Raw genomic sequence first — 27,831 nt, 5'->3', positions numbered from 1 at the left:
CACCCCCTACTAAGGGTGGTCCTGCTCAGGGCAAGTGGGCAGGGGCTAGGACTCGGTGTGAAAAGAGGCCTAGGCTCATCCAGGAACTGTGTTGAAGATGGTCCCACAGGGCTCCACGAGCAACGCAGGCAGAGCGCACTAGGCCAAAGGAGGTGCCAAAGGAGATGCCAGGAGCAACGCCAGGCAGAGCGCACTAGGCCAAAGGAGGTGCCCAGACACAGGAAGTGCTGCTACCGTATAGTTGAAGGCCTGGGGAAGGGGAAAGAAAGTCAGGGGTCTCCTTCCTGACCAGGGCCCTAGTCGTGCTCCCATGAGCCTTTGCCTGGTAGGTCCTACCCGACTCCACCCTCGGACTTCGCCTCACACCAGGCTTTGCAGGACTACCCGTGAGGCTGCCTCGTGCTCACGCTCCCCGCCAGCCCAACTCGGGGGACTGGCGCGCGACTCTGTCGTCCGCCACCTACACTCACGTTCCTGGGAGCGCCGCAGGGAACCGCGAAGCCCGGGAGACAGACGCGCAGCCGAGCCTTCGAACACCCCTGAGCCTCGACGGCGGGAACAGCCCGGCCGCCCGCGTGCAATGGCGCCGCCTCCTGGCGGCGGGGATGGAAGGTAGGGCCACTGGAGACGCAGCGCCGCGCCGCCCCCTGGGGGCCGGAGGACGAAGCCACAGCCCACCCTGAAGGTCCCGACGGCAGACCGCCGGGCGGCGGGAAAGCGCCGAGGCGTGGGCCCGCACAGCGCCCCTTACCCACGGGTCTGACGGCTCCCGGACTTGAGCGCCCCGCCCCCGGCGTCTCAGTGCGCGAGTCGAGGCAGCGTCCAACGGCCGTTCCACCTAGCCCACCGCGCTGCCTGCCGACGCGCCGGAAGCGTGAGTGAGCGGCGCCCCGCTGGGGGCTGGGGAGGGGACTTGCGGGTCGGCTGCCCCAGCTCGCGCCTGGGGGAAGCCCTTGGTTGTAGCGGAGGGGGCGCCGCCTTGCAAGCCAGCAGGGTCCTGGAAGACCTTCCCAGCTCCCCTAGCAAATCTGGTCCAAAGAAGACAAATGTAAATTCGGTTTCCAAGAGGCTCTTAGGAAGAGACTCCATAACCCCACAGCAGCTACTGGGAGCCAGTAGAGATATCTTCGAGGAGACTGGAAGTGTGGGTCCCCGCCACCTAAGACCCCTTCTGCCTTCAAGTGCCCAGGTCCACACACACAGAGAGAGAGAGAGAGAGAGAGAGAGAGAGAGAGAGAGCGCGAGAGAGAGCGGGCTGCTGGTGTAGTTCCGTGATGGAGGGCTTGCGTGGCATGTGGGAGGCCCTGAATTTCATCCTCAGTACCGTAAAAACAAGAACAACAAAAAATTTGTCATTGAGATAAAGAGGTTGTGGTATCCTACAACAGGATGGAATACCCCTCTGTCTGGGCTGCAAGGTGGAGGAGACAGAGCAGCCTCTGGAATGGGAGCTGACCCAGGCCTGCCAGAATGCATCAGGCCCACAGACCCTCCACCCTCTTGCTTCCTTGGCACCTCTTTTTAACCCTTTCCCAAAAAAGTCCAACTAAGGAGGCTGGTGCTAATGTTTGGGTCCTGGACCTGGACCTAGCCTCGACCTGGCTTCTCCACTCACCTTTGGGAGGAGCTCCAGGGACTCTCTTCTCTTTGTGCCTCACCTGTGAAACAAGAAAGTTACTCTTTTATCCTGAGATTTCCAGAAGGACTAGGAAGGACCCAATAAGTCAAATACTGCTTTCTGGGGCTACATTTGTGCCCTGCTCCACCCCCTCATTACACCCTTAGGGAATACTGAACTGATGAAAGACACTTGAGATTTCTCCCAGCTCTGAGGTTTGGGTCCCTTTGGGGCTTGTGGGCCTGGCCTGACAGTTTCCTCAAAATTTGTGTGAAGATTGTTGGGAGGTCAACTGTGTGGCCAGAAAAGGCAGCAAACCCCACAGCATGACCAGGCCCTGTTAGCATACCCAGGCCCTTGATCCCTAAGAGGAGAGGGCAGTGAACATAATGCCTTCCCTGGCCCTAAGGCAGATGCCTCCTTCATGAACCTGGACATCAGCAGCAGGCACAGTGGGAAACACAGAATCCTCCCCACATCCATTCGGCACCCAGAGTTCAGACTCCCAGGCAGATACCAAGCAAGGAGAAGGGCTGGCCTTGGAGTTGTTCTGCTCTATCCACAGTCCCCAGTCAGATCTCTTTTCCCTCCCTCCTCTAGCTTCAGTGAACATTGGGTCCAACTTTGGCTCCCTCCCTAGCTCTGTTCCAAGGCCGCTCCCACTGAGTCACTGCCTCCTGCTCCCCCTTTCTCCCTCTACTGCCTACTCCCACCCAATAGCACCTCAGGATCCCTAATAACTGGGATGACCTGCTGGCAGGCACACATACCTTCCCAGTGCCAGAGGCAAAGAAGAGGCCCAAGCCACAGGCCCTAGCTGACCCTGGCACCCTGGGCATAGCAATCAGTAAGGGGGATAAAGACATGCTGAGAAAGAGGCAGGGCTAGCCCCTAGTTTCCCCATACCACATAGAATGTGCATTGTAAGCAGTCTGTATGTTGTCCTCTTCTTCTGTATTTTCATTATCCAGCATTGGGCCTGGCACAGAACAAAAGTCTAGGGGTATCTGAGACTGGTCACATTTCCCCTGCCCTCCTGAGGCTCCCGTCTGTGAGTTGCATGGAAACCAATCACAGATGGAGACATTCAGAGGCTCAGTCTGAAAGGGAAACAGAAGAAGCAGAGAGCTGCAGGATGCACAACCCTGGATAGCAAAGGTACAGAGATGGTAGAGAAACAGGGACAGACTGAGGCCTAGTGGGAAACATTGAGGGGCTGGGCCTGGAGCCAGCTTGGGGCGGCTGACCACAGCAGGCTCTGTGGGCTGAGCTTGCAGGACTGAGCAGTAGTGACTCATGGAGCCCATCTCTGTGGCTCCACTGGCAGCAGAATCTACTCTCACCAGCCTTTTCCACTGAGATCATAAAATGTGGATGGGCTTCCCTCCTTGCCCCTTCCGTAACCCTCCCTCAGCTTTTCCATTCCTTGCCAACATGGGTCAGTCAGAAATAAAATGTGAGCTCTGGGCCTCAGTGGGCTTAATAATAAGAGACTCATAGTCATTTCCCTTGCTCCACCTTGCATACCCTTCTTCAGCACTGCCCCAAATAGTAATGGCAGCTAATACCCCAAACCTTCTAGCATCTCTAACCTTTGGCGTAAATAAACTCCAAACTCCATTCAGTGTGGCATTCAAGGCCATCCAGAAGTATCATAACCTTTCTTCCCAGCACCCAGATTGGCCTGGGAAACATCTGATTACAAATGTTGTCTCATACTGTCTCCTTTACTTACAAGGCCCTCTCCCATCTCCCCTGATCAAAATTCTTCCTCCTTCAAGGCCTAGATAAAGCATCTTCTCCCAGAAGTCCTACCTAGCAGGTGCCAGCCCAGTCGGGCTTGGCACCCAGTGAATGAGATTGTGACTTGCTCCCTTTCCTACGTAGCAGACATTTGCCCAACCCCCAAAATTTGCTCACCTGTTTTCTGGACCTTCATAGACCAGCTGAATCAGAACTTTGGGGTAAGCCCAGGAACCTGCTTCCCAGTGATCCTGACATTATAGTCTGGGAACAGCTACCAGTACCAGCCTCTTTACATCCCTTGGACTTCTGGAGCAGTCTCACAAAAGGTCTTCCATCTCTGGCCTTTCTTTCTACTAATCCACCTTCCATCTTGGCTTCCACACAACTCCCACCTGGTACCAGCCCTAAACATACACATATACTCCATCTCCTCTAAGAAGCCTGTACATATCTGCTCAAGGACCCATAGCACTTTCCACATACCTTTGCCTTGCAGTATAAGATGGATGATGACAAATGCTTATGATCCCTTACCATGGGCCAGGCCTGGAACAGATTCTTCCCTATTTTATCATTTAATCCTGGCAGCAACCTTCTGAAGTATGATTTTATTCCATTTTAGAGATGAGGAAACTGAGGCCTAGAGAAATTTTGTAACATGCCCAAGATGACATAGCTGGTGAGTAACAGCTGGGACTGACTGTTAACTATTAGTTAACTACAAGGCCTTGTCATTGTTAGTAGTAAACAACTTGAAGACAAAGTTTCTTCTCCTCATGTTTTCCCCATGCACAGTGCATAAAAAGTAAATGTTAGTTTACTAATTTTTTAACCTTTTTGGTATACTGAGTCCTGCAGCTAGTCCAGGGCTAGTAATTACCTAGGGCTATAGAGGTTGGGGTTTGAGGAATAATACATGGGTTCAGGGCTTCTTTTGGGGATGATGAAAGTGTTCTATACTTACATTGTGGTGAGGGTTGCACAGTTCTATGAATATATTAAAAACTCTGAACTGTACATTTTAAATAGGTAAATTTTTATGGCATGTGCATTTAATCTCAATAAAGACACTTTTAAAAAATCTTTCATGGGCTGGGGATGTGGCTCAAGCGGTAGTGCGCTCGCCTGGCATGTGTGCGGGCCGAGTTCAATCCTTAGCACCACATACAAAAAAACCAAAGATGTTGTGTCCGCCGAAAACTAAAAAATAAATATTAAAAAAAATTCTCTCTCTCTCTCTCTCTCAAAAAAAAAAAAAAAAAATCCTTCAGACACAGTGGGAATTAGATTAGGGAGTGTTGTTATCTAGGGTTTTCTGGGAGCACGCTAATCTGATTTGTATCATAAACATGCACAGTAACCATCTTGAGATTGCCTTCTCACTTGCCATGTATAAAAGGACACTTCTGGGGCTGGGGATGTGGCTCAAGCGGTAGCGCGCTCGCCTGGCATGCGTGCGGCCCGAGTTCGATCCTCAGCACCACATACAAACAAAGATGTTGTGTCCGCCGAAAACTAAAAAATAAATATTAAAATTCTCTCTCTCTCTCTCTTTAAAAAAATAAAAAATAAATAAAAGGACACTTCTGTTCATTTGTTCCACATCTGCCTCTAAGTTTTCCAGAAATACTTCTGTATTTTTCTGTATTCAGCCCAGGTGTGGCTGCTGCATTTTGGGACACTTGGCCCCTGACCTCTGAGGTGTCTCTTCCTGCTAGCCTTTCCTATTTTGTAGATTCCCAGTTCTGCAACCCCAAGCACATACAGTGTTCCCCTACAATGCCACTCCAGCCCCCTGCTAGAAGCAGACAATGTTAGAAAAGTATGAGAGAGGTATGGGTAAGACCAGCAGGACCAAGAATCTTACCTAGGATTCCCCTCCATTCTCTACCCCAGAATCTCTGGGCAGGCAAACCCCCACTGTCCCTACCCCTAGAATCCCCAGACACACGGAAAGAAGACACCATCCATCTGAGAGATCTTTAATATATCTTGGATCTAAGGTACAAAACACAAGGCAGGGGCTAACCCCAGGAAAGCCACTTGTCACTCAGCCCCTGCTATCACTGTAGCTAGGCATCTCAGCCCCTGGAGCAATGGAGCAGTAGCCCTGGGATACCTGGTTCCTTCTCTAAGGAATGTTGAGATGGTGACATGGGAGCCCAGAGGCTACTGTGTCCCCTCCTCAGAAAACCCAGATTCAAGCATCAGAGAGTCCCAGATTTAGGCCCATAGTATCAGATCCCCAGAGGGACTCTGGCTAAGAAGCAGTTTTAACTGAAGCCTGGCCCAGGGCCCTGGTCCTGGAAAAGGAAGAACCATTACCCCAATACCTTGCAGCAAAGGGAAAGAGCTAAAGCAAGGATTAGAGACAAAGATGCCCACTACCCTAACAAAACAAAAAAACCAACTGACCCAATAGGGCACCAGAGACCAAGGGTGAGGCCCGCTCCCTCTCCCACTCCAGTGCCTCTGAGGACCAGCCTCTTGCTGAGCCTCACTGTTAGGGCACTGTCCCTGACCTAGTACTAGGGACAGGGTAAAAGGCAGGGAAGGAATGATGTCCTTATTTTAGGGGCAGGAACAGCTAGCTGTCTACAGTGAGCCTAGAAAGACTCCCTAGGGAAGGGACATCAGCTACCCAAATCTCTGGACCCAGCCCCTAGAACTTTGGACTGGGTCCTGAGCCATTACTGAAATGGAAATGGAAGGGGTTAGGAGCAGGGATGAGAAGAGTCTCTGTGAGGACCAGCCCAGGAGACCCTTTTGACCATCCCCAAGGAAACCTAGTTCTGCTTCAGTCCAGACCCTTCTGGCCCCATGTCAGACTGAGTGAGCTCCTCTGCCCATTGCTCAGGGAATGCTTCCCACAAGGGTTCTGTCACCTACTCTTCCCCTGACCCTGGGCTACAGCCGCCCTCCTCTGTTGAATTGAATGCACCAGTGGGAATTAGCAGTGCGAGGGCTAAGATGGGTGTGGCCTTTATGGCCCATGAGGGGCTGCAGCTCCTGCTGCTGGGAGATATCAGCACTGCTCTCACTTCGAGATCGGCCAGCCTTGGCCAGGCTTGGGGGAAAGGCAAAGCTAGGACGGGGATCAGAGGACAGCTCAAGAGGCGCCTGGGACTCTTCAGTACCCAGTGGGTGTGGGGGCAGGCGGGTTAGAGTGGGGGCCTGGGTACAAGGAGGGGATGCCAGGCTCTCCAGGGATGACATGCTCTGGTTCCAGCCTGTCTGCATGTCCACAGGAACAATCTTGGTGGTCTCTGAAGACACATACACTGCCAGGTCCCCTTGCCCACTCTTCCAGGGTAGTTCCTTCTCTGCACAGGTTGGAGAGGGAGGAATGATGCGTGGGCTAGGGCATATCTCAAGGCTTCCTAGGAACAGAGAGTACACGTGAGCTCATTACCAATGTAGTGAAATCCTCAAGTATAAGCACGTTCTTATAAGTTAATTCATTCCACAGTTGCCATATTACACCCTTTGTACAATTATTCAGTGAATGTCTTGCTCTCCATTGTGTTTCCAGCACCTCCACAGGGCTGGGCAAAAAGCAGTTGCTCAAGAGATACCGACTGAACAAATGGAAGTAGCTGCAGCAGAAGAAGCAGGAGCCAGGTAGGAAAAAAGTCTCATCCCCCACCACCTTAACCAAACCTGCAGCACCAGTCTCAGGAACTGCACTCTGCCAAGCTCCATACCAACCAGCCAGCAAGAGAGAGACAGGAAGCCAGGGAGAGGAAAACCCTGAGGCTCTAGGCCAAAGGCTTTGTTGCTGGGCACACTGCCTGAGCACCCACCACAGCCCTTTGTAAGACCAGAGCATGAGCTCATACAAACCTAACAGCAGGCTGAAGTTGCTGGGATGGCAAGATAGGGAATGGGAGCTGAGAATCCCAGAAGTGCAGGCTGCTGAATTACAGGAATTGTGAGGTTCTAAACAGAGGAAAACTGAGCTCTCCAATGTCAAGTACAATGTGTTGCACATAACTATTCATTGATAAAGTCCCAAAGAGTTCAATAAACTTTCTTTTTTTTTCTCATGTTGCAGATCAAATCCAGGGCCCTCACACATAGTAGGTAAGTGCTTTACATGGAGCTGTACTTCCAGGGCCCCCAAAACCTTCTTGATTATGTTTTAAAATATATTGATGATTGCCAGGCATGGTAGCACACATGCCTGTAATCCCAGCAGCTAGGGAGGCTGAGGCAGGAGAATCACAAGTTCAAAGCCAGCTTCAAGGTGTTAAGAAACTCAGTGAGACTCTGTTCCTAAATAAAATACAAAATAGGGCTGGAGATGTGGCTTAGTGGTCTAGTGTCCTTAGTTCAATCCCTGGTACTAAGAAAGTAAAATAAAATATTGATGCTATAATTAGAAGTGAAATTATCTCTTGAAAGACCTAGAATATTAAAATTTAGTAACAAAAAGTCTCATCTCCTATCACTCAACAACAAAAAACCATCAGTGTTCACCTTTGGAGGATGCTAGGGAACTAACTTCTTGGTCTGAAGACTGACATAAAAGGAAAGATCAAGCACTTATCCATTATTTCCTGTTTGTTCCTCAAAGTAACCAAATAATTGATTAGGGAATGTTTTTACAGAATTCCTGCTAACAAATGAAGATGAAAAATAGGAGCTAATTGTGGTGGTCCATGTCTTTAATCCTCACTACTTGGGAAGCTGAGGCAGAGGATCACAAGTTTAAGGCCAGCTTCAGCAATTTAGTGAGACCCTGTCTTAAAAGAATACAAAGGGTTGAGGATACAGCTCCATGTAGAGAACCCCCAGCTTCAATCCCCCATACTTAAAAAGATACAGAATATCACCATTATATGACCCTTAATGAATTGTATCTGGTAGTGATGAATAGCTGCCAAGACCATTTAATGAAAGGCAAATGAATAAACTGGGCATGGTGGCATACTCTGGTAATCCCAGATAAGGCAGGAGGATGGCATGTGTGAAGTCAGTCTCTGCAACTTACTGAGACCTTCAGCAATTTAGTGAGACCCTGTCTCAAAATAAAAAGGGCTAGGGATGGAGCTCAGTGATAAAGTACCCCTGGTTTTAATCCCTGGTACCAAAAAAAAAAAAAAAATGGTGAATGAGTAACTTGAAAATGAATACAGCAGGGAACAATATCTGAATCCAGGGATCAATGTTAGCCTAATGAAAAGAGAACAGAGCCAGGTACAGTGGCATATGCCTATAATCCCAGCTATATGGGAGGCTGCTGCAAGAAAACTGCAAGTTCAAGGACAGCCTGGGCAATTCAGTGAGATACTGTCTCCAAAAATTTTTTTAAAAATTAAAAATTAAACAAAAATCTTTTAAGGGCTAGGGCTAGGGTTATAGCTCAGTGGTAGTGCTTTCCTAGCATGTATAAAGCCTTGAGTTCAATCTCCACTACTGCCAAGAAAGAAAGGAAGGAAGGAAAGAAGGAGATGATCTAGATTTAAAAGAAATATAATGGACAGAAAATATATTTAATGACACTTGGGGATGCAATCAGCAAAATCCAGACAAGGAAGGGCTACAGGGCAAATAACCTGGTTTCTTCAATAGATATGTTGCAAGGGGAAAAAAGTAGCAAGGCTCACTCAGAGTTTTCCAAACTTGACAACCATCTTGTTGTTGTGAGGGTTGACATTTTGAGGTAGCCACTTTGTCATAGGGCTGTCCTGTGCTTTGTAAGATGTTTAGCAGCATTCCTGGCCTTCTGTACCCACTCAGTGCAAGGGTAGTATCCCAAGATGTGACATCAAACATGTCTCCAAAAATTGGTTATCCTCAGGGATGCCAAATCTCTTCACATCCCATCCCTTGAGAACCACTATTAAAAGATAAAAGGGACTGATCTACCAAATGTAATGTGTGGGTCTTACCTGGATTTCTATTTGCACAAAGCTGTTATAAAAAATATTAAGACTACCAGGAAAATCTAAACATGGACTAGAATCTTTGATGACAAAGATTTTTACATACAGTAATGGCAGTGTGGTTATAATTTTTAAAAATATTCCCTATTTTTATGCTTAATATTTATTGATAAAGTGTTATGATACTTGAGATTTTTTTCATAAGAGCAGGGTCATAGGTGAGGGTAAAGGTGAAATAAGAGTGGTATGAATAGGTCATCATTGAAGCTGGGTAAAGAATAAATAAGAGTTTATTTTCCTGTTCTATCATTATGTATTTTGAAATTTTCTGCAATAAATCTGTCTAAAAAGTCACCTGAGAATTCTTGAGCCAACCACCAGTGATACCTAGTATTATGATTGAATTTGGTTTCCACATGCAGAAAACATGCATGTATCATTTTTATCTATAATTCCATTTTTATTAATTCAGATTCCTACCCTAGGTCAGGTACCACCCTCACTTGGGGCTCTACATGAGGGCAGGTATGATAAGCCTGGATACAGCAGAGCCTGCTATTAGGTTTGCTATCATCTTATGCTCCTCATGGAGAAATAGCAGTGAGAGGCGTTAGGCTTTGTAGTCACACAGATCAGGTTCTAATTCTGGTTCTGCCATGTGACACTGGACAACTGACAAGTCCTTTAGGATCTATGAGCTTAGTTTCTCCATCTTGGTTGTTGTGAGGGTTGAACCAGATCATGTATGTCAGCTTTCTGTTAGAAAGGAGATGCTCAGTAAAAGCTGGTTAGTGATTAAAATGGTGAATAGGAAAAGAAAGTTATCTGGAGCAGAGAAGAAAATCCTTGCTCCAAAGGGGAGGGAGGCAGTGAGGAAGCCATTACCTGAGAACTTGCCCTCTTGGAGAACCTCACTGGTGGCCCGAGCCACAAAGATGATCCCCTCGTCGTCCTCCTTCTCTGTCTCTGAACTGTCGCTCTCATCTTCCTCCTCAGACTCCACAGTTAGTATCACAGCAGCTGGATAGGCACAAGAGCTGAGTTGGGGTTGGGGGAGCAGCCCAGCAACCCCAAGCCAGCTCCTGTTCCCCCAAGCACAGCCCATATTGACAGAGGTGCCTTTTTCCTCTGTCTCTAGTAGGAAGAGGGCTTGAGAGGAAGGGAAGGGAGACTGCAGAGCCTGAGGAGGCAGCCAAAGGAGCTAAGCCCTTGGAGGAGGCTGTAAGGGTCACACCTTATAGTTCCTCTATCCTCTTGTCAGCCCCAGACCTCACCATCAACATGAACACTGGGAGGGCTGGAAGGTCCATTAACACTATGTTCACAGGGAAATAGTTTTGCACATGGGATACTAAGCCCCAGGGTTTACCGATCCTTCAAGGCCCAGGCCAAGTTTCCCTTCTCTATGACCGTTTCCTCAGGGCCTGTAAACCAGTTAGCAATCAGGTACCTCCTGTCACACATTATATTACTGCTTTGAATATTGTCAACATTGAAAGCAAGAGTGCCCTTCTAGTCCCTGATGGGTGAAACCCAGTTGATATGCTAAATACACCCAGAGAAGGTCCTCCAGGATTCTGGCAGATGGGTCCTGCCCTTCCCCAACTCCCTTCCATCCTTAAGCCCAGCCACCCCTGCTCCCTGCTTGCCTGTATCCTGAAAGCCCAGGTCTCGAGGAGGTTTCCCATTTGTAGCCTCAGCATTAGCCACACCATCCTTCTGAGGACCAAGAGAGAAACCCTGAGCTTCTGGCCCTGGCTCTGCACCCCAACCCTGCCTTCTGGTAGGGTCAACAGAGGACAAGTCTTCCTAACCCAGCAGGGGAGGAAATTTTGAATGTCAGTGGTTCTACCATCTAACCATTCTTCAGCCAGCCAGAGGTCTGTGGAATTTGAGTCACCTGTACCCCAGTAGGGAATCTGGGTGCATCTGCTTGGGCTGAGTGGCTCCTGGAGTTGCTCCTCCCCTGTTATTATATCTCTCTAGTAGCAAGTGACTACATAACCAAGAGCCTGCTTTCCCCCTGAACACCTCCCTTTACTCTTCTGGAGGCCCAGGAGGATCTAAAAGGGAACTCAAACTGCTAGTTACCAAATCCCTGAGGATGATTCAACTAGGGGTTCCCTAATGCTAGATTGCAACACATAAGGACTCAAAACTGTGTGCCCAGATCCAAAGAGGACTCTCAGAGAAAGGACATGCCTTCTTGCGGCCGGCTTTGCGGGTTCGTGGCTTGTTCTTGGTGAAGCAGATGTTGTGCTTGGTGGACTTAAAGGACTCCAGACGCCGCTTCATGTTCTGCTGGAAGATCTCCTTGTCCTGCCGTTCCTGCGCATCCTCAGAGATGAAGTGGCGGCTGCAGCTGGCTTTGTACTGGCAATGACAGCCCCACCCTGCCATGAGGCTGGATGCTTTGGCTTCCCACAGGAACCCCAGGCCACAGCCCCAACATGTTCACCGCAGGTTCTGCCAGCCCAACTTTTCCAGAACTAGCCATGGATTAAAACAAAACAGTATCATAGGAACCCATCCAGAGACTGTATTCTAGTTTACTGTAGAAAAACTTCCCTTCACCCTAGAATTGATTCCTCCAAATCTGTTTTTCCCATCCTTTGCTGTCCTTTTCCCAGTTCTTTTTGACTTGAAGTGACTGAAGGCAAGTTATTATGTCTTATTCCCTGGGACTACTATAAGTCTATGGGGGCCATTTCCTTCTTTGCATCTCCATTTATTGGCTTGTGGTTCATATCCCTGTGGCCATCCTGGCCCCTTCTAAGTACCCAGGATCCTTTCTCCAGCTGAACTTTCCAGCTATTTCCACAACAACCGTCATTAGACCCAGACTGCACTTGAGGCCTTCATAACCATCTCCCCTGATCCCTAGACCCTTTCAATCCCAGTACCTATCTACCTACTTCAGAGCCATCCCCTTCATCTTATCTTTTTAAAACTCAAAAAAGATCAAGTCTACTGTGCATTCACCCAGCCTGTCTCTGTCTCTATCTTCAGGAGCTTAACCACTTTTCCATTATCTCACGGTAGGTAATTCCCCCAAAGTACTGCAAAGTGTTCCAAATCACTCATCTTGCCTCAAACCCCAAGTCTGGTCCCTTTCCCACCACTCTTATTTTCTGATTCCCTGAACTTGTTCTAAGAGCTTCCTTTAAGTCTCCCATCTGCCCTCTTTGACCTATGCACACAGAGATGCCTCTCTCCTGGAGATGAAGGGGTCTGTCACTCCCCAGCCCTGGCCTTCATCAGTAATCACTACAGTTTCTCCACTCCTGCATTTTTGCTTCTTCCCTTGTCACTGGTCACTTCCTCTCTGCTTTTGGGAAAGCTCCTGAGCCTGCCTCCTTGAATAAAGCCTTTCCATTGGTGCTACTGCCTCCATTTTATTGATTCTGACACTTTCCCTCATTCTGCCTAGACACCAGCCAGGCCTTGGTGCAACATCCAGCCTTATATTGCCCCCAGGCCTGAGACATATCTGCTACTGCTTCTCCAAGGGTTCCTTCTCCCTCATTGGCTCCCTATTCCTTTCTTTCAAGTGCATCCTTGGTCCTCTTCTCTTGACTCCAAACTCTCTCCCCAGAGAACTTATCTGTTCTCCTGGCTTTGACTATCCCATTGATATGTCTGTAGTTCCCGAACACCAGCCTTAAGACCAGCTGCGTTTGAATCACTTGTTAAGAACACAGACTCTTAATCCCACTCCAAACTACAGAATCAGAATCTCCAGGAAATGAAGCCAGGAACAGTTGAGCAAGCTTCTCAGGGGATTCTGATATAGCCAAAGAAACTTCTGATATAGATTGCTACCAAATCTTTCTCTCCAGTCCTTATCTCACTCTTCAATGATAATGTTATCTTTCTAGCTGCATATTAGATGCTTCTGTTTCTCTCTAATGATATTTCTAGAAAGAACATGAGGAATTATAGGTTGTGTTATGTTACAACTAAGTAGATTCTGAACTGGTTGAGTAACCATACCCAAAAAATGCTTGATCCATGTCAGTCTGGAGGAAAGTCTTTAGTAGCATGCCACAGGACTCTCCTCAGCTCTATCCTGTTCAACATTTTTATGTTGATTTGGATGAATACAAATTAACAGGCTTAGCAAATTTTCAGATGATATGAATCTGAGGAGACATGAGATCCAAATGATGGAATGATGGGCTAAATTAAATAAGATGACATTTAACAGGATAAGCACACATTTATTCCTTCTTTTTAAAGTTGAATACATGAGAACTAATTAGACTGAACCCATTGGTCAATCTAGACACACACACACACACACACACACACACACACACACACAAAGTTATGTATAAATTGTATACTCCTGATATAATACAATAAGAAGTACATAGCATACCAACTGAATGTTTTTGAATCTCATCAGGGCTCAAGATTTAATGACCAAGGGGATGAAGGAACATATTAACTATCACCACTGGAATACAATCAACAAAATCTAGAAAATTCTCTAAGACAAAGTATCTAGTTTCTTCAGTAAATAAATACCATGGGAGAAAAAAGAGGGATAAGGAACTATTATAGTTGTTGTTTTTAATGAAGAGACATATTTCCCCAGTACAAAATATGGACTTTATTTGGACCCTGATTTGAAAAAACAATCTGGAAAAAGATTATCTATTGAACACTGAATGTTTGATATGAGAAGGAATTATTGTCATTTTTGTGATAATAGTACTATGATTTATTTTTTTAAATATTTCTTGCCAACTAGATACAAACTGAAATATTTAGAGATTATGTGATATGATAAGTTTTAAGATAAAAATATTGCTGGGTACACTGGCATATGCCTATAATCCCAGTGACTCAAGAGGCTGAGGTAGGAGTAGCACAAGTTTAAGGCCAGCCTCAGCAATTTGATGAGACCCTGTCTCAAAATAAGAAAACGTTTTTGAAAGGGCTGGGGATGTGGCTCAGTGGTGAAGCGCCCCTGGGTTCAATGCCCAGTAAACCAACATCCCCAAAGATAAAAGTGTGGGCAAGAAATTAGTATGGAAGGAAAGCAGTATGGCAATTCCCCCCCAAAACTATGATGGAACCACCACATGCTCCAGCTATCCCACTCCTTGGTATTTGTCTAAAAGAAATCAGCATACTACAGTGATAAAAGTCACATCAATGTTTATATCAATACAATCCACAATAGTCAAGTTATGGAACCAGCCCAGATGCCCATCAATAGACGAGTGTATTAAGAAAATGTGGTATATATATACATTCTTTTTTTAGCTATAAAAAAAGAATGAAATTATGGCATTTGGCAGTAAGTGAATAAAATGGAGACTCTCATACTACATGAAATAAGCCAGATTTAGAAAATCAAGGGTCAATTTTTCCTGTTATATGCAGAAGCTAGAGCAAAATAAGGGGGGAAAGGAATGGGGATCTAATATCATAAAGATACAGGGAAGATCATTGGAGTAGAAAAAGAGATCAAAAGAGAGGGAAAAAGGATGGAAAAAGGAGGAAAAGCAAAATGATTTTAACAAAATTAAACTATATGCATGTTTAAAAATATACCACAGTCAATTCTACCTTATGTATATCTATAAAGCATCAATCAAAAATAAATGAGTGAAAGGAAGACCAGTAGAAAAGAGGCATGTGACTAGGGGGAGGGAGGAGCAAAGGGGAAACATGGAGGACTGAATGGAATAAATTAAATTCCATGAATGAAAAAAAAATTCCATGTATGTATGACCTTGTCAAAATTATCCCAACTATTATGCACTAATAAAAGAAAGAAAGTGTGGGCAGGGTGTATGGGGCTACAGAATGTAACAAAATGTATTATGTATCTGTAATTATTAGAGCTGGGTAATGGATAAATGAGAATTCTTATTTCTACTGAAATTTTGACCCCCAAAAATAGTTAAAAGAATATAAACTTGTTGGGTGCAGTGGCACACCCTATAATTCCAGCTATTAGGGAGGCTGAGGTAAGAAGATTGCAAGTTCAAGGCCAGCAACAGTGACTTAGTGAAACTCTTAGAATAGCAAAACCCTGTCTTGAAATAAAATATAAAAAGGACTGGAGATGAACCTTAGTGCTAAAATGTCCCTTGGCTCAATCCTGAGTACCCTTTGCAAAAAAAGAAGAATATAAACCCCACTGGTTAGATGAGACAGTGTTTGCCAGCCATTAACTAAGGAAGACACAGGGGCCTGGAGTCTGGCAGATTGTGAGGACAACATGGGGCCCCCAGCTCGTGAACCAAAGCCTGCAGGATCATGGACTGTAGGAATAGACCATGGCAAGTTTCAAAACTAGAAAGGTAAGAAAGCCCTCAGCATTGCCATGGCCAATCACGGAGTAGCACCTTCCATTCTGAGCCCCCTTTCTCATTATGGGAGCAGACACACCAGATGTAGGAGATGATGGCTTGCGGGCAGGAGAGCCTATATGGAGAGAGCTGTCTTGAGACCTTTGAAGCTTATTCTGCAGATACTTAGTCAAATCAGGATGTGGTGCAAGTTAAAAGAAAGTCAATTCTGTCTCAATGATCTAAAAAACCTTGCCTGTTAAAACTTCCAGGGGTCAGGCACGGTGGCGCATGCCTATAATCCCAGAGGCTCGGGAGGCTGAGGCAACAGGATCATAAGTTCAAAGCCAGCCTTAGCAACAGTGAGGTTGCTGAGCAACTCAGTGAGACCCTGTCTCTAAATAAAATATAAAATAGGGCTGGAGATGTGGCTCAGTGGTTGTGTGCCCCTGAGTTCAACTCCTAGTACCACCCTCACCCCACCCCACCCTCAAAAAAAGCACAACTGCCAGGGATGGTAGCAGCTAGCTTCTCATTTTAGAAGGTTTAAAATATGGCTTGCTGCCCCCTTGTGGGGTTGCAACAGATTTCCTACTGGTCTGTGTTGAACTAACTCACTATTTCCTAAAACATGTCTGCCTCCCCCATGCTGATCCCAAAAGCTTCCTCAGCATCCCTGCTCCTGTGACTCTTATTCTCTAGTGACCCTCAAGGCCCCTTAGCCATTTCCTCCTCTCCTCTCATGGCCAATCCCCAGGTCCTTGTGGTCCTCTTCCTCCCACCACCTAACTTGAATCTGAAGTGTTTCCCTCCAACATCCCTACTGGTTCTCCTGCTCTCAATTTGCGCCCTCTGTGCTACCAGAGAAGGTCAGTCCTTTCTCCAAAACAACAACAAGTCAAGGTTTTTTATTGCCAACAGGATGAAACCCTGTTGGCAGCACTCTCCAACTGAGCATTTACAGCTTACCACAATCTGGCACCAATTGCCTCTTAAGTTTCAATCATACCTCCCCAGATCAGCCCCCATCACCCTTGGACCTCTTATGTCCTGCCTGCTCTCACCCTGCGGCGTGGCTTGTAGAGGCCTCCACAGAGCAGATGATGCATCACAGCATCCTCACGGTCCCGGCCGCTGCGTACTGTGTCAATCACCTGCAGATCCAGACAGGCTCCACTGCCACTCTCCCTCCTGCAGGAGGCAGGGACATGTGTGCTAGGGAGGGGGCAGGAGGCACAGGCCAGGGGAAGAGTAGAAATAAAGGTGCTGAAAAATCTTCCCCAGAAGGGATTTGGAGAGAGGGCCCAGTGGAGAGGAGCTTGGGGGAAGGGGAAGAGGCTTCAATGGACTTACAGCAGGTTGGTGACAGAGGTCTCTGCCACAGAATTGCGACTGGGCATAGAGGGCAGAGTGAGGCCTGTGGAGGACAAAACATGGCCTCCCTGTAGGGGTCAAGACCAAAGTCAGACAGCAATCAGATGGAAGGTGGCCCACAGCATCAGGAGAATAATAAAGAGAACAACAGTTAATACTTCTTTTGCTCTTTTGATGTGCTAGATACTGTAGTAACACTTTATATATTGAATCCATAAAACTTGACATAGGTACTCTTGTTCTTATTTCTGCTTTCTTATGACTGAGGAAACAGGTTCATACATATAAGTGGCTTCCAAAAATCACACACCTGTGATAATAGTTGAACTACATCTGTTGACTCCAGGGTCCAGATGTTTCCCACCTTTCTATACTGCTTGCCAGATTCTGAATGTCAGCACCAGGTCAAGCTTAATTCTGCTACTTCATCAGACCATGAGTACAGCTGGGAACTCCCAACTCTCTCCTAATAAGGCTGCCTGCCTGCCTGTTGCTCCTTTCTACCTTGCTCTCTTGGCCATATGCCCTACCTGGTCCACGAAGCTGATGGCATCCCGGATATTGAGTCTGTAGTATACATCCCAGATCTGGTCCCGGATGCGGTAGGCTGACCGCCGCATCAGCAGCTGACTCAAGTATTTCTTGTCAAACTGCTCCCACCTATAGAGGATGCCAGGCCCAGCCCTGAGTACCATCCCCAAGGCCTGGCTGGCTGGCCCTTCCTCAGATAGGACAGGGACACCACCAGCACTGGCCTGGCTTTCTTGGAATGGGTCTCAGCCGGGAGAATCTCAAGGCTAGTTCCTGCTCTGTAAAATTTACAGTGTTGGGGGAAACTCTGACATTAATTAAAGTTATTGCAAATAACTGTAAAATTGCAACCATGACAAGAACTAACAGGGATAATTGTAGAATATGATAGGGATTTGTCCTTCTCAGGGAGGCCAGGGAAGCCCTCCCTAAGGAATTTATGCTTGTGGTGAGATCTGAAGGATGAACAAAAGTTAGAGTAAAATGAGGCAAGGGAATGTTCTAGTAGAGAGAACATGTACAATGGTCCCAGTGGCCAGGCCTAGGGATCTTGGTGGATCCTAAGGCTCTAATGGGGTCCAAGTAATTAGCAGGAAGACCATACAAGACATAGCAGAGCATGATGGGGCTGGAATCTGGTAAATGCCAGATCATGCAGGGCCAGGCAGGCCACACTAGGGAGCCTTGTCTTATCCTGAGCACAGTAATGCTTCTCTAAGGCTCCAGACAGAGGTTACCCAGCCTGAACCTGGTTGTGTCCCTTCTTAGAAGGGTGGCACATCCCCCATGCTGCCCTGTCTGGTGGGGCTGCTGCTGTTGAAGGAGCCTCGGGGCAGCTCCCTCACCTGTCCCTCCAGTAGTGGTAGCCATGGTGCCCCACAACGTCCTCCACTGCAGCCAGAATGTGGTCAAAAGTCTAGAAGGGGGTGGGTAGGGGGACTGGATCAGGACTCTGCCAAAATAGGAGAAGGGAGAAAGGGACAGGTGGAGGGTTGGGGTTCTGGTACCCACGTGCTCATGCAGCTCCTGGTTCAAGGTGGGTTTGTGATGTTCACTCCTCTTCACCTTCAGCCACTTGACCAGTGGTTTGATGGTCAAGCCCTATGGACAGGCAGGAGGTGAGCCCTTCCCTAATCAGTCCTTGCTGCCTTTCTCTCCCCCATCATTAGGCCTCAGCTCTGTCCCCCTACCCCAGTGCACTCAAGGTCTTGAAAGTTAGGTTCCTGCTTCTCCCAACAGGAGGAGGAGTGCCTGTTCCATAGGTTCCAAGACTTTCCCCAGGGCCTACTGGACCCTTTCCCCACCAGCCTCATGGGCACTCCCACCTGCACAATGACTGTGAAGAAGACCACCACAATAGTGGTGGCCACAAAGTAGTCCTTGGCAGGGACCTTGGTCTTATCCAGCAGGATGACGAGAGCAAAGGCCACAGCCCCCCGCAGGCCCCCATAGGACATCACCACCTGGTCAATCTTGTCCAAAGGGACCAACCGGAACTGATTCAGCATCCACGTCTGCAGGACTACGCCTACAGCAGGAGGAAGGTCAGCAGGAGCAAGGTGTTGGGAGTGGAAGACACTGGGAGTGGGTGGCACCAAGTGTCTGAGCTAAGGTCTGGTAAGGACTGGGAGAATTGAGCACTAGGGGGAAGCATAGGAATTGACAAGGATGTGGACTCAGATTGGGGAATGAGCCTGCAGGGGGAGGGGAGACAAGGAGGAGAGTGGGGAAACAGAGGGTGCCAGCAATACCGAGGGCTCGGAAGAACAGGATGAAGAAGAGGGTGCCTAGCACCAGCCCAGAATCCCAGGCCCACTTAGAAGAGTCCACAGCCGAGATGCCAAGCAGCATGAAGATGACAGTTTCAGCACAACTGGCTAGAGTCTTCATTGTATATTTGACAGCTGTGCGTGATTTATGGGAGATGTTGGCCTCCACGTACTTCTTACAGCCCAGGCCACACATGGTCACCCTGGGAGAAGAATGGTGAGACAGAATTAAGTGAGAAGGCGTTCCAGGGGGCTCAGTCTCTAGGGTTTGAGCATGCTGCAAGAGTGGGCATTGCCCAACACAGGGTGTCAGACTCTCAGAGGCAAAAACTAGGAAGGCAAGGGCAAAAACTGGGAATGCATGGACACTGCAAGTCAGTAGTGGCCCTGGGAATCCAGATCTCTAGGCTTCCACTCAGTGCCTCCAGGAGGGAAAATGACGAGAAACATGCTCCAATTAGCAGACTCTGAGGCATCTTTTGAAGCACTTAGTTACCACAGCCAATGGTCCCAGGTTTTTAAGTCAGAGGAAGACTGGGCCCTGGAGTACCCAGTTCTGGGTGCCCAGTTTTGGAAGATTACCTGAGGTTTATTGTCTCTCCAAGGGAGACTGAGGAACCAGTACACAAGGGCTCAAGAAAACCTACAAACTCCTCAGGGTCCCACTTCTGTCCATGTGAGAGGCAACCATCTCCAGTGCCCCCTCCCAGCTGCCGGCCTGCAAGGCTCCCAGAACTCACGCAAGAATGGCAGAGAGTGAGGCCATTTCAGCAGTGAGGTAGGCTGCATAGGCGAGGAGGAAGACCAGCAGCGGCTCGATGATGCGGACCCGCTTGGTGAAGCGTGTGGTCAGGGCCAAGAGGAAGGCAAAGACTAAGCCCACGGCTGCCCCGCCCAGACTGACCACAAACAGGGAGGCTGAGGGAGGAGTGGGTTATCAGCATGACCCCTGGTCCAGACCCTCCCAAGGCTGACAAGAGTGCTGCCTGGTAGGAAGTGGCGGAGGATACCCACCACACTCCCCAGGGCTCAGGATCCCAGGGCAAGCTTTGCCCAGACCCCATTTCTCCATAGAGGAGAATAAGAAATGAGGCAACCCAAATAGCCTCTGCTGTCATGTTGCCAGGAGGGTGGGACTCAGCAACCTGGGGGAGACAGAGAGGGGGAAATACTGACCGACTCCCTTCAGGTAGTCAGTGGCCTGCACGTTGGCAGAGCCCATCTCCACAAAGGAGTTGCAGACCTTGTACAGCACCTAAGTGAAAAGAGGAAATTCAGGAGCAAGTGATGGGGAGATAGCAACCAAGGCCACTGGGAGAGGGGGAAAGCTGAGACCTATTTCTTCCCCAGGGGACCAGAAGAAAGGGTCTGAGCCTGCTCAGATGCCCAACTAGTCAGAATGTGGTAGCCTGAGGTCAGGGGATGTCAGCCTGCTGAGCACTCACCACAGTGACTGCATCATTGAGCAGGGACTCCCCAAAAACGATGATAAAGAGAGTCTCATTGACGTGCACCTCCTCAAAGACAGCCAGTACAGCCACAGGGTCCACTGCTGAGATGAGGCTCCCGAACAGCAGGAAGTCCAGCAGGCCAGCCTGCACTCTGGGGGCTAGCAAGGGAGAGACAGAAGACAGACCAGTAATTGGTGAAGATGCCCCCAACTCATGTGGCACTCACTGGAACAGACCAGATGCTACCCTCACTGATAAAACAGGAAGCCCAAAAAGTACTTGGGAAGGTGAGGAGGGCATTGGCCTGCAGGTCAGGAGACTTGAGGCAAGCTGCCTATTCCCAAAGCCTGGCTTTGCCACTCATCAGCTGTGTGATATGGGTGATGTCACTGTAACATGACTTCTATTAACCATGCTTCCTCATCTGCTCATCTCACAAAATGGCTGCAAAAACCAACTCAGGATATTGCTAAAAAAGCTCTATGTAAACTGAAAAACTAAGATGGTACGGGTAATGAAAACTGTAGCAATCATAATAGTAGCTCCCAGCAGGTGGGAATTGGCTGTCGACTGGCTTTATTAGGGAGGATAACAGGAGAGAGCTTTCTCCCACTCCTGCAGTTCTCAGCCAAAGAGATGTTACACTCACAGTTCTTAGCAAGAGGACAGCAAAAAAGTCCTACAGGTGGTATTTGAACATGTCAAATAATCTCTGTGAGCCTCACTTTTCCCATGGACAAATTGGAAATAACAATATGCACCTAAAAAGTTCTTTATTTATTGTGTATGTATGTAATAATGAATCCCACAAATATACATAATTATAATGTACTCAATTATTTATAATTTTTTTTAAAAGTTTAAAACAAAAGTCCTTTATTTAGCCAGAGCCTGATACATAGTAAGCATCCAATAGCCATTACTATCATTAAAATTACTACTAAGACTAGCATCTAATGTCCTCTTTTCCCTTCCTGTCCCAAATAGCTCATTATCTTATTAGGAAAACCAGGTTGAAGTCCCCAGCTGGGAACTATAAACATCTCCTTTTACTTTGGAAGAAGTCTGAATTATCAACATCAGGATTGAATGGATTTCTTTGATAAGGAAATAAAGAGGGGAACAGGGGAGGGGGCTAAAGGAAAAACACCTCAATAAAATGGAGGCTAATCTTGGACTTCTGGTAATCTTGGATCTGATAGCAAATGAATTTTAGGGACTCTACTTTCTCATCCATTAAATGGGACAAATTATACCCCAACAGGTTTGTTATGAAGAGTCAATAGGATAAGTAAGGAGAGAATGCCCAGCATAGTACTTAGCATTTTATGGATGTATATATATGTAGTAAAAATAATAAAAACAGGAAACCACACTGACATGGCCTGAGTAGAGCCAGGACAGTAAGCCCTTGCAGAAATGGTGAGTTGTGTCTCAAGAAAGTAGGGCTGACAAGTGGCAGTGTGGTAACACAGGGTAGGAGACAACAGAGTGGTAATGCAGGCTCCTCCAGCTCAGCAGCGCACACACTGGGAGCCAGTCCCCACTCAGTTGTCATGCAGCAGAAGTGCAGACTTGACTAGAAGGGAACTAAATGAGGGTTGAAGCCCATTTGGAGAGTTGCCTTATACTTCAGGTGGGAGGGGCCTGAGATGGATCTTTTATAGCATGGCTCTTGCCAGCATGGGACCTTCAGAACTGGAGGAGAAAGAAGAGAGGTGATGGGTCTGACAAAAACCTCTGCCTGTCAGCCCAGGTCTTCAGGATCACTCACCCACAAGTCCAGCCTGCTGCAGGCCCCAGAGAGCAGCGCCTGTTGTGAAGGCATTCCAGAGTGTGCCCACCACAGCATAGGTGAGAATGGCACCCAAGTTGTCAAAGAACAGCCGACTAGGCATGAAATAGCCTGAGTCCAGCACAATAGGAGGCAGCAGGAAGAGGAAGAAGGTACCCGGCTCCAACTGGTACTCAGCTTTCTTGGCCACAGCCAAGACAATGCCGCCTAGTACCAGGCCCAGCAAAATCAGCAGGCAGCTCTCAGGGACCAGAGATGTTACCTTCCGAGACAGGTGAAACACTACAATGCAAGAAGAGGGTAGCAGGTATGAGCTTATGGAACACCTTCCACACACCAGCCTATAACCTCCCAGTCTTAGAAGCCCTGACCCTGGGACCAAGGGAAGAAAATCGAAATGCAAAATTTCTAGAATCTCTAACCTCCAGGGCTACAAACCCTTCACTGCAGCAAGGCTTTTGCTTGCTTTTTCCATTCCTGGAAATGCTCCCTCCTCTCTCATCTTCAGGGGACCTCATCTTTCTCTGACCTCCTTTCCACAGCTATTATTTGAACCTAAGCAAATCCTTTTTATGCATAACATAGCTGTAGAAATACGGGCTTCCAGGGCTGTTTGGGTTCAAGGTCTAAGTCCCCCATTTACTAGTTCTCTGATCTAGGAAAATAACTTCATCTCTCTGACCCTCAGTTTTCTCATCAGCAAAGAGGAAGTAAAAACAATAGCAATCAGCTAGGTACAGTAACATGTCCATAATCCCAGATAGTCAGGAGACTGAGGCAGGAGGATTTGAAGTTTAAGGACAGCCTTAGTAAAACCCTGTCTCAAATTAAAATAAATAAGGGCTGGGGTTATGGCTCAGTGGTAGAATGCTGCTTGCCTAGCACATGTGTGGCACTGGGTTCAACCCTCAGCACCACATAAAAATAAATAAAATAAAGGTATTGTGTTCATCTACAACTAAAAAAAATTATAAAATAAATAAGCTGGGCGTGGTGGCGCACACCTGTAATCCCAGTGGCTGGAGAGGCTGAGACAGGAGGATTGAGGATTGTGAATTCAAAGCCAGCCTCAGCAAAAAGTAAAGCACTTAACAACTCAGTGAGACCCTGTCTCTAAATAAAACACAAAATAGGACTGAGGATGTGGTTCAGTGGTCATGTGCCTGAGTTTTATCCTGGGTACCAATAAATAATTAAATAAAACTTTAAAAATGGGGATGTAGCTTTATGGTAGAGTTCAACCCCCAGTACCACAAAAAACAAAACAATAATGGTCTCACAGGATTGTTGTGGGGATAAAATAAATAATGCCCTTAAGAGCCCTTAGCACACTGCTTATAGTAAGAGCTCAATAAATGTTACATATTATTATGATAAACGTTATTATGTTATATTATAGTTAGGGTTCCCCAACTATAATGCATACTACACCTCCTAGGAGCATTGTAGACCTTCTAGCCCAACATATTTTTCATTGTCTGGGCTCAGCAAAGACTCTGTACTTTAAAGGTTTTGGGTTTTAGCTGGGCATGGTGGCACATGTCTGTAATCCCAGCAGCTCAGAGGGCTGAGGCAGGAAGATTGTAGGTTCAAAGCCAGCCTCAAGCAACTTAATGAGACCCTAAGAAACCTAGTGAAACCCTGTCTCAAAATAAAAAGGGCTGTGGATGTGGCTCAATGGTTAAGCACTCCTGGGGTTCAATCCCTGGTTCCCCCCACCCTGACAAAAAAATAAAAAGTTTTAAGTTTAGCAGCCAGATCTCCATGTCTTTTTCTGGATTTATCACTGTGATTATTATTAAATCTACCTGAACTTCAATTTCTTCTCTTGTAACATGGGAAAAATACCAATCACAAAGTATGAAGATAAAATTATATAAAGTGTGCGAATGTGCCTAGTGTGAGGCCTAGACCATAGTAGGTTCAACAAATGTTAATATGACTCAGGGAGGAAATAATAAAGAGATCTGTTTTTAGGAAAAGAGGAGAAAGTAAGAAAAGGGTTTCTAGCACTACTGAGACTTATACTTTTGTCCCCTAGAATATGGATCTCCCTTGGGCCCTCAGACTATAAGTGAACACATTTTTCCTCACACAATCCTGAGGGTGCTGGCAGAGGAGGCCTCCCTGTACTCTTCCTGACACAGGTGTGAATCCCTATGCCAAGGCAGTGCCCTTTGGAAGCTGTACTCAAAGAGCCTAAGATAATGCCTGGAACACAGTGGGCTTTACATAAATATGTGTTGAATAGAAGGTGTGTGTGGTGGAGACCTAGCAATGAAACTGGGAGGTATTCCTGAACATTCTATATTTCTCCTTTTCTATGAGAATTGTTTTTTCTTTTTTTCCCCCAAACAGTGGAAACCACAGTTGTTGCTATAAACCTTAAGACAGGAACTCTCCCATAACTCACAGACTTCTCAGTAAACACAATTCTTCACTCCAAATCTGAGCTGCACCTAGCTTGCTCTCACTGCTGCTGGATCTCTAGTGTGAGCTTAGTCAATAGAACTCCCCACATTCATCCCTGCCTTGAGTACCTCTTTCCTCTCCTTCAGAAACCTTACTTCATTCTCATCTCCTCAGCATGCACCAGACGCAGCACTGCATCCCAAGACCCATCACAAAGCCAGTTCTCTGGCAGAATCAGGCTCACTGAAGGCATTTTGAGTACCACTTTCCCAGCTGCCAAAGCAAAGTACAGAGTTCCCTTTCTATCTAGGCCTGCACCACCACCACCACCACGACCAAGCAATGTCCCTGGGGGATAAGGGGGCAAATACTAGGCTGTGAGATTCCTACATGAAGGCTGCATTGGTAAGCCGGAGTACAGGCTGTGCCAGCATAGATGGGGAGTGAGTAGCAACGCTCAGCTATAATTAGTCACCCCCACAGAAGAGCCTGCACAACAGGGAGAAGGAGGAGGGTCTCTGGTGGGAGGAGGGACCACTAGCTGCACAAAAGGGAGGAGGAAGGAAGGGGCAGAGGCAAGGAAAAGCAGCTCTATTCAAGGAAAATAGTCTGAAACACCCTTCACTGTTTTGAGGACTGAAGGAGGTTGAAGTATAAAAGCAACTAGGGTAGGCAGCACACAGCAAAGCCCCAATAAATGGAAGTTTCTTATACCCCGAAGTGGGAGGAATGTGAATTTGAATGGGAGTGCGTGGGAAAGAGGATACCTAGGTGCAAGAATGTGTTATTTTTATGTGGGTGCAGAGGTGAGCTAGAGGAAAAGAGGTAGTTTAGCATCCCCAAGAGAATGGATACTTGGCGTCGTCTCCAGGGAAGTCGGCTTCCTTAGGACCAGGATGTCTGTGTTCCTCGGGGAATACCATTCCCTGAATGTCCCCACACATCCTCACTTCACCGCTGAAGGAGGTTTCTGGGAAGCTGGGCATTGGTGGGGAGAGGTTGGACTGAGGGGAACTCATTGCAAGGGGAAGAGGAGAGCAAACAGGGTAAAAGAACCCAAAGATGGAGCTGGAGAAAGCAGGGGCAGTCCTTCAGGAAGGGAAAATGCTTGGCGCTTCCACGGAGAACGGGGAGGAGGGAGACCCATAGGAGAAGGCGCAGGGACTGGGTGCGAACGAGGATTTTTTGGAAACCGAACCTAAGTCAGGACACTGTGGAAGAAGCTGAGGGGATCCGGAGACCCGGGGGTTGGGGGCGGATCTGCTGCCAACCGCTGGCCTGGCGCACGCACGCACACACACACACTCACCGATTTTGGCCAAGCTGGCCACCAGAATCCACAGGGCAACCAGGTAAGGCGCCTCCACCTCGTGCCACTGCCAGCGGAAGAGCGCCAAGCCTGGGGGAGGTTCGCCCCGCGACCCCGGCTCCTGGGTGGGCTCTTCGGCCGCCCCTGCCCCCGCCAGGGGCAGCCCGAGCAGGGCCAGTGCAGCGAGCAGCATCCTGCAGCCTACCTCGCCGCCCTCCCGGCACCAAACGGCCGCCGGCCCCGCGTCGCCGCCGCCGCCGCCGCCTACCGGGCGCCCCCGCGTCACAGGCACGTGGGGCCCGCTCCCCCCAATCCCGGTTCCGATACCTCGGGCCAGATCTGGACTCGGAGACCCTGCCCCGGACGACCATAGTCGGAATCCTCTCCTCCATCCCCTCTAGACTAATCCCAGCTCCGGAAATTACCCAAAGCAGCCCTTCCCTCAGTCCCCAAGTCTACTTCTTCGAGCCCGCCCCCCGAAACCTCCCATCACCCGGATTTGGAGTGGTGAGCGACCACCGTCCTCCAGAGACAGCCTGTTGCGGGAGGGGCGGAGGGTCCCGGGGAACTGGGCCAGGAAGGAGGGACGCGGTTCCGTGGCGACTGCCGCCCGGCCGCAAGCAGCCAGCCCCAAGTGCCCAGGCCGCGCACTAAGCCGCCGCCCTGTGCAGACCGCAGGCGGCAGTGCGCTGCTGTCTTCCGCGCTGCTCCCCCAAACCTGAGACCCACTTAAGGCCCCCGCCCGGACCAGAGCTGCGCACGCGCACAGGGCGCTTCCACAAATCGGTGATGGACTACGCAGTCCCCAAAGTCCCCAGTCACCCTAAGCCCCGGACTAGGCCCAACTCACTCCAGGCTGAGAAGGAAGCTGTTTCTCTTATCTCCCAGATGGAGAGAAATCGACCGTCCCTTTTCCCTAAACTAGAGGGAACTCCACTCACCTTTTCCATGAACCTATGGAATTCCCTTTAAACTCAGAGGGATCTACCCAACTTTATGTAATTCGGCTCATCTCGCTCCAGAGGAAGGTTGACTCCAGTTTTCAAGCTGAGGGACACCCATTCCAGTTCTTCCTCCAAACTGAGAGGAAGATGTGCTACCTGCCTCCTCAAACTGACTCATCCCATTCGTTTTTAGAGAAAGGGCACTCGTCCTTCTTCTTCCTACAACTAAAGGGAACCGATTCCACTTCTTCCTTCAAACAGCCGAAATCTATTTTTACTTCTTGCTCCAAACTGAAAGAAACCCTTCTCAACTGCTTTTTCGCCAAGTGATGGAAATAGTAACACTCAAACTGAAGGAATCAGGGCCATCTCATCCCTAAACTTTGGGAGACCTGGTCGGCCACTATGTGAAGGAACTTTTGCCCCACCTGCCCGAGCATCCCGCAAAGAAGAGCAGCCTCACTTACCCCAAGCCCAAAGAAAGCCTTCCCAGCCTCTGCGCTCTCCAAGGCGGGGCGCCAGCTCGGGTTTTCGCGCCCTCAGAGTCAGGGAACTAACGGGATCACTGTCGGGTTTTCTGAGTGGTTGGTGCAAGCCCCGCCCCTGGCAGTGGTTACCCCCTGCGCGCATTTGGGGCCCAGTCTTGATCCCACCCCCTCCTCGGCCCCGCCTCCGTCTGGCTCCGC

The 27,831-nt window shown here is 48.2% G+C and overlaps 1 protein-coding gene across 2 annotated transcripts; it reads right to left on the bottom strand.

The window, feature by feature from the left end:
• Positions 1 to 5,406: 5,406 nt before the first annotated feature.
• On the bottom strand, positions 5,407 to 26,394 carry Slc9a5 (solute carrier family 9 member A5). 2 transcript variants are annotated; one of them, XM_076838017.2, is made up of 16 exons: positions 26,202 to 26,394; positions 22,460 to 22,762; positions 20,680 to 20,843; positions 20,411 to 20,489; positions 19,975 to 20,152; positions 19,217 to 19,437; positions 18,791 to 18,993; positions 18,477 to 18,566; positions 18,311 to 18,381; positions 17,465 to 17,594; positions 16,914 to 17,002; positions 16,625 to 16,751; positions 11,455 to 11,625; positions 10,902 to 10,971; positions 10,138 to 10,272; positions 5,407 to 6,744 (listed from the first exon to the last, which is right to left on the bottom strand). In XM_076838017.2, exons 1-16 carry the CDS (start codon positions 26,392 to 26,394, stop codon positions 6,272 to 6,274), a joined length of 2,697 nt encoding a protein of 898 aa, XP_076694132.1. In that variant the 3' UTR covers positions 5,407 to 6,271. The 2 variants fall into 2 exon arrangements, with proteins under 2 accessions (XP_076694132.1, XP_076694131.2); XM_076838016.2 differs by lacking the exons at positions 10,138 to 10,272; positions 10,902 to 10,971; positions 11,455 to 11,625 and having other exon boundaries at positions 6,443 to 6,744.
• Between the last annotated feature and the right edge of the window lie 1,437 nt (positions 26,395 to 27,831).

This window comes from Callospermophilus lateralis, chromosome 18, assembly GCF_048772815.1.
Source record: "Callospermophilus lateralis isolate mCalLat2 chromosome 18, mCalLat2.hap1, whole genome shotgun sequence".
NCBI classification, from domain to species: domain Eukaryota; kingdom Metazoa; phylum Chordata; class Mammalia; order Rodentia; family Sciuridae; genus Callospermophilus; species Callospermophilus lateralis.
The sequence above is the reverse complement of the archived record's forward strand: the minus strand, read 5'-3'. Positions and strand labels throughout refer to the sequence as shown.

Bases quoted from the DNA above. Each gene is read 5' to 3' on its own strand.
- Slc9a5 (XM_076838017.2), bottom strand. From the start codon at position 26,394: ATGCTGCTCGCTGCACTGGCCCTGCTCGGGCTGCCCCTGGCGGGGGCA. The intron at 18,994-19,216 runs GTATTGCTGGCA...CTCCTGCTGTAG, and splicing joins CCTGTTCTTCCGAGCCCTCG to GCGTAGTCCTGCAGACGTGG. The intron at 10,972-11,454 runs GCATGTCCTTTC...CTTGGTCCTCAG, and splicing joins GCAAAGCCGGCCGCAAGAAG to AAGGATGGTGTGGCTAATGC.